The following is a 2,385-nucleotide window of genomic DNA, read 5'->3' as shown; positions in this document are numbered from 1 at the left end:
TTATATAATGTTAATAAAAATTATAAAAGGAAGAAAAATTCTACAAAAAGTGATAAAAAAAAATGAAAAGGATAAGAACAATTATAATCATTTGAGTGCACATATATTAAATTATGGATATCACAAATTATCATGTGAGGCATATAATAAAGTATATAACGTCATCGATATTTGTTGATTGGCTAACAATATATTTAATTCACATGTATATATATGTGTGTGTGGATATTTTTTTATTTTATTTTATACGTTTTTTCATATATTTAATAAAATTGATTGAACATTAATTTATTTATACATATATAAATTTTTATTTATCCTATGGATTATAATTAAAATATAAATTAAATAAAATAATAATTTTTAATAATAAAATAATGTAAATAATATATATATTTTTTAATTATAAAAAAAAAGAAAAATATCTTTTTAATTTATTTTTATAATATGTGTTTAATATTATGTGTAATATTAATGAATAAGAATATACAATAAAAATAATTGAATATATTAACTGTATAATTTTTTAAAAAAAATGAAATTTAAAATAATGATTATGTATATATATTATATTTGTGTTTTTAAATAGCTAATAATTATAAGGTTTTTTCCTTTTTTTTTTTTTTTTTTTTCTTTTTATAAAAGTTAAAATACAATTACATGAAACATTATGGTTTATATTACGTATGATATTGAAATGGAATATATATATTTGAATAATTGTGTATAATTACGATTTAGGTATTAAAGTCTTATAATATTAACACTATATATATAAATATTTGATAAATATATATCATATAGTAATAATAGTAAAACATTAAGATATGATATATTCCTTTTATTATTATAATAATCTTATTGTGAATATTTTTTAATCAAAATATACGTTTTCTTTTATATAATAATTCATAATACAAAATAATTAAGAAATATTTAAAATATTTTGTTTTTATATAAATATATATTTTATGATTATAAATACAAAAAAAAATACTAATTAAAAAACAAAAAAAAAAAATAAAAATCACATTTCTATTAAAAAAAGAAGAAAATTAAAAAAACAAAATAAATAAATAAATAATTCGTTATATAGATATATTTTATATATTCGATATACTACATATTGGAATAAGTTTTTATTTTAATTTATTATTAATATATTGTCTAGAAACAATACTTTTTAAATTAATATAATTTTCATCATTATGAATTAAATTATTATTATTTGTTTCATATTTTTTATGGTATTTATTTTCAATATCATCAAAAATTATACGAATTTTCCAACTGATCGTCTTCATTGGTTACATTATTATTATTTTCATCAAAATGTATATCCATAGAAATGTTTGTACGTAAATTTTGTCTTTGAGAATCATTATTTTGCGTTATAAGAGCACTATATGGAATATTTGTTGAACCAAAATCTTCAAGAGATGTTATATCATTATCATCATGTGTGTTTGTGCTAATCATATTATAATTTTCATCATTAATTCTCTGAATATCATTATCATTCAAGGTTATACCAAATATATGTTCTTTATTTTCTTTATTCCATTCTTTATTCAATTGGTTCAACATTTCCTCTTTATTATTCCATTGGTTGCACATATCTCTATGTCTATCTAACCATTTATGAAACAAATCTATTTCATTACTTAAAGGATCATCATATATTTGTTTTGCAACTCTATTTGTTGATGTATGTTTTGAATGTTTTGTTCCAAACAATTCATTTTCTTTTCTTTTGAGTAACTCATCATATATATCAACATGTTGATCACTATTTAAAGCATCATTGATTAAATCAATACCAGTATATTGATCATTTGATGAACCATATATTGGAACATCTGTAGTATTAGTGCTAATATTTTTTGGAACATTCCAATCAATATTATAAGTAACCTCTTGATCAGTACTACCAAGAAATCTATCCTGAATTGATGTTATGAATGGTTTTTCTTCCATATTATTGTGTATAATATTAGGTTCCATATCTATATTATCATCAATGGTATTTTCATTAGGTAAATCGTTTTGTACGTTTTCTAAATATTGAAATATAAAAACCTTTTTTAATTCATTCCATTCATTATCCGTCAATTTATTAGTGGATATATCACTAGGTTTTACACTTTGTGCATGTGTTGTATCATCGTGTATATCTCGTACATTACTATTTGTACTAGGTTTTAGTACTACTTCAATTAAAGTTTTATATTTTGGAGATTTATATGGATATATATCATTTATATCTATTTCTTCATACTCGCTTTCTGAAGATGATGTAATATCAGAAGAAGATATATTACCAATATAATCGTCCGTTTCTTCTCCTTCAACATATATGTATGTTTTGCCTTTATATTTACTATA

General features: G+C 19.1%; 1 protein-coding gene across 1 annotated transcript; it reads right to left on the bottom strand.

Annotated features, from left to right (window-relative positions):
* Positions 1-1,266: 1,266 nt before the first annotated feature.
* On the bottom strand, positions 1,267-2,385 carry PGSY75_0046200 (putative EMP1-like protein; the record flags this gene model as incomplete). The annotated part of the gene is made up of 1 exon (XM_018783575.1): positions 1,267-2,385. A coding segment is annotated over one exon (1,119 nt), but the record flags the coding sequence as incomplete, so codon positions are not given.

Source organism: Plasmodium gaboni (genome assembly GCF_001602025.1).
Source record: "Plasmodium gaboni strain SY75 chromosome Unknown, whole genome shotgun sequence".
Lineage (NCBI taxonomy): Eukaryota > Apicomplexa > Aconoidasida > Haemosporida > Plasmodiidae > Plasmodium > Plasmodium gaboni.
The sequence above is the reverse complement of the archived record's forward strand: the minus strand, read 5'-3'. Positions and strand labels throughout refer to the sequence as shown.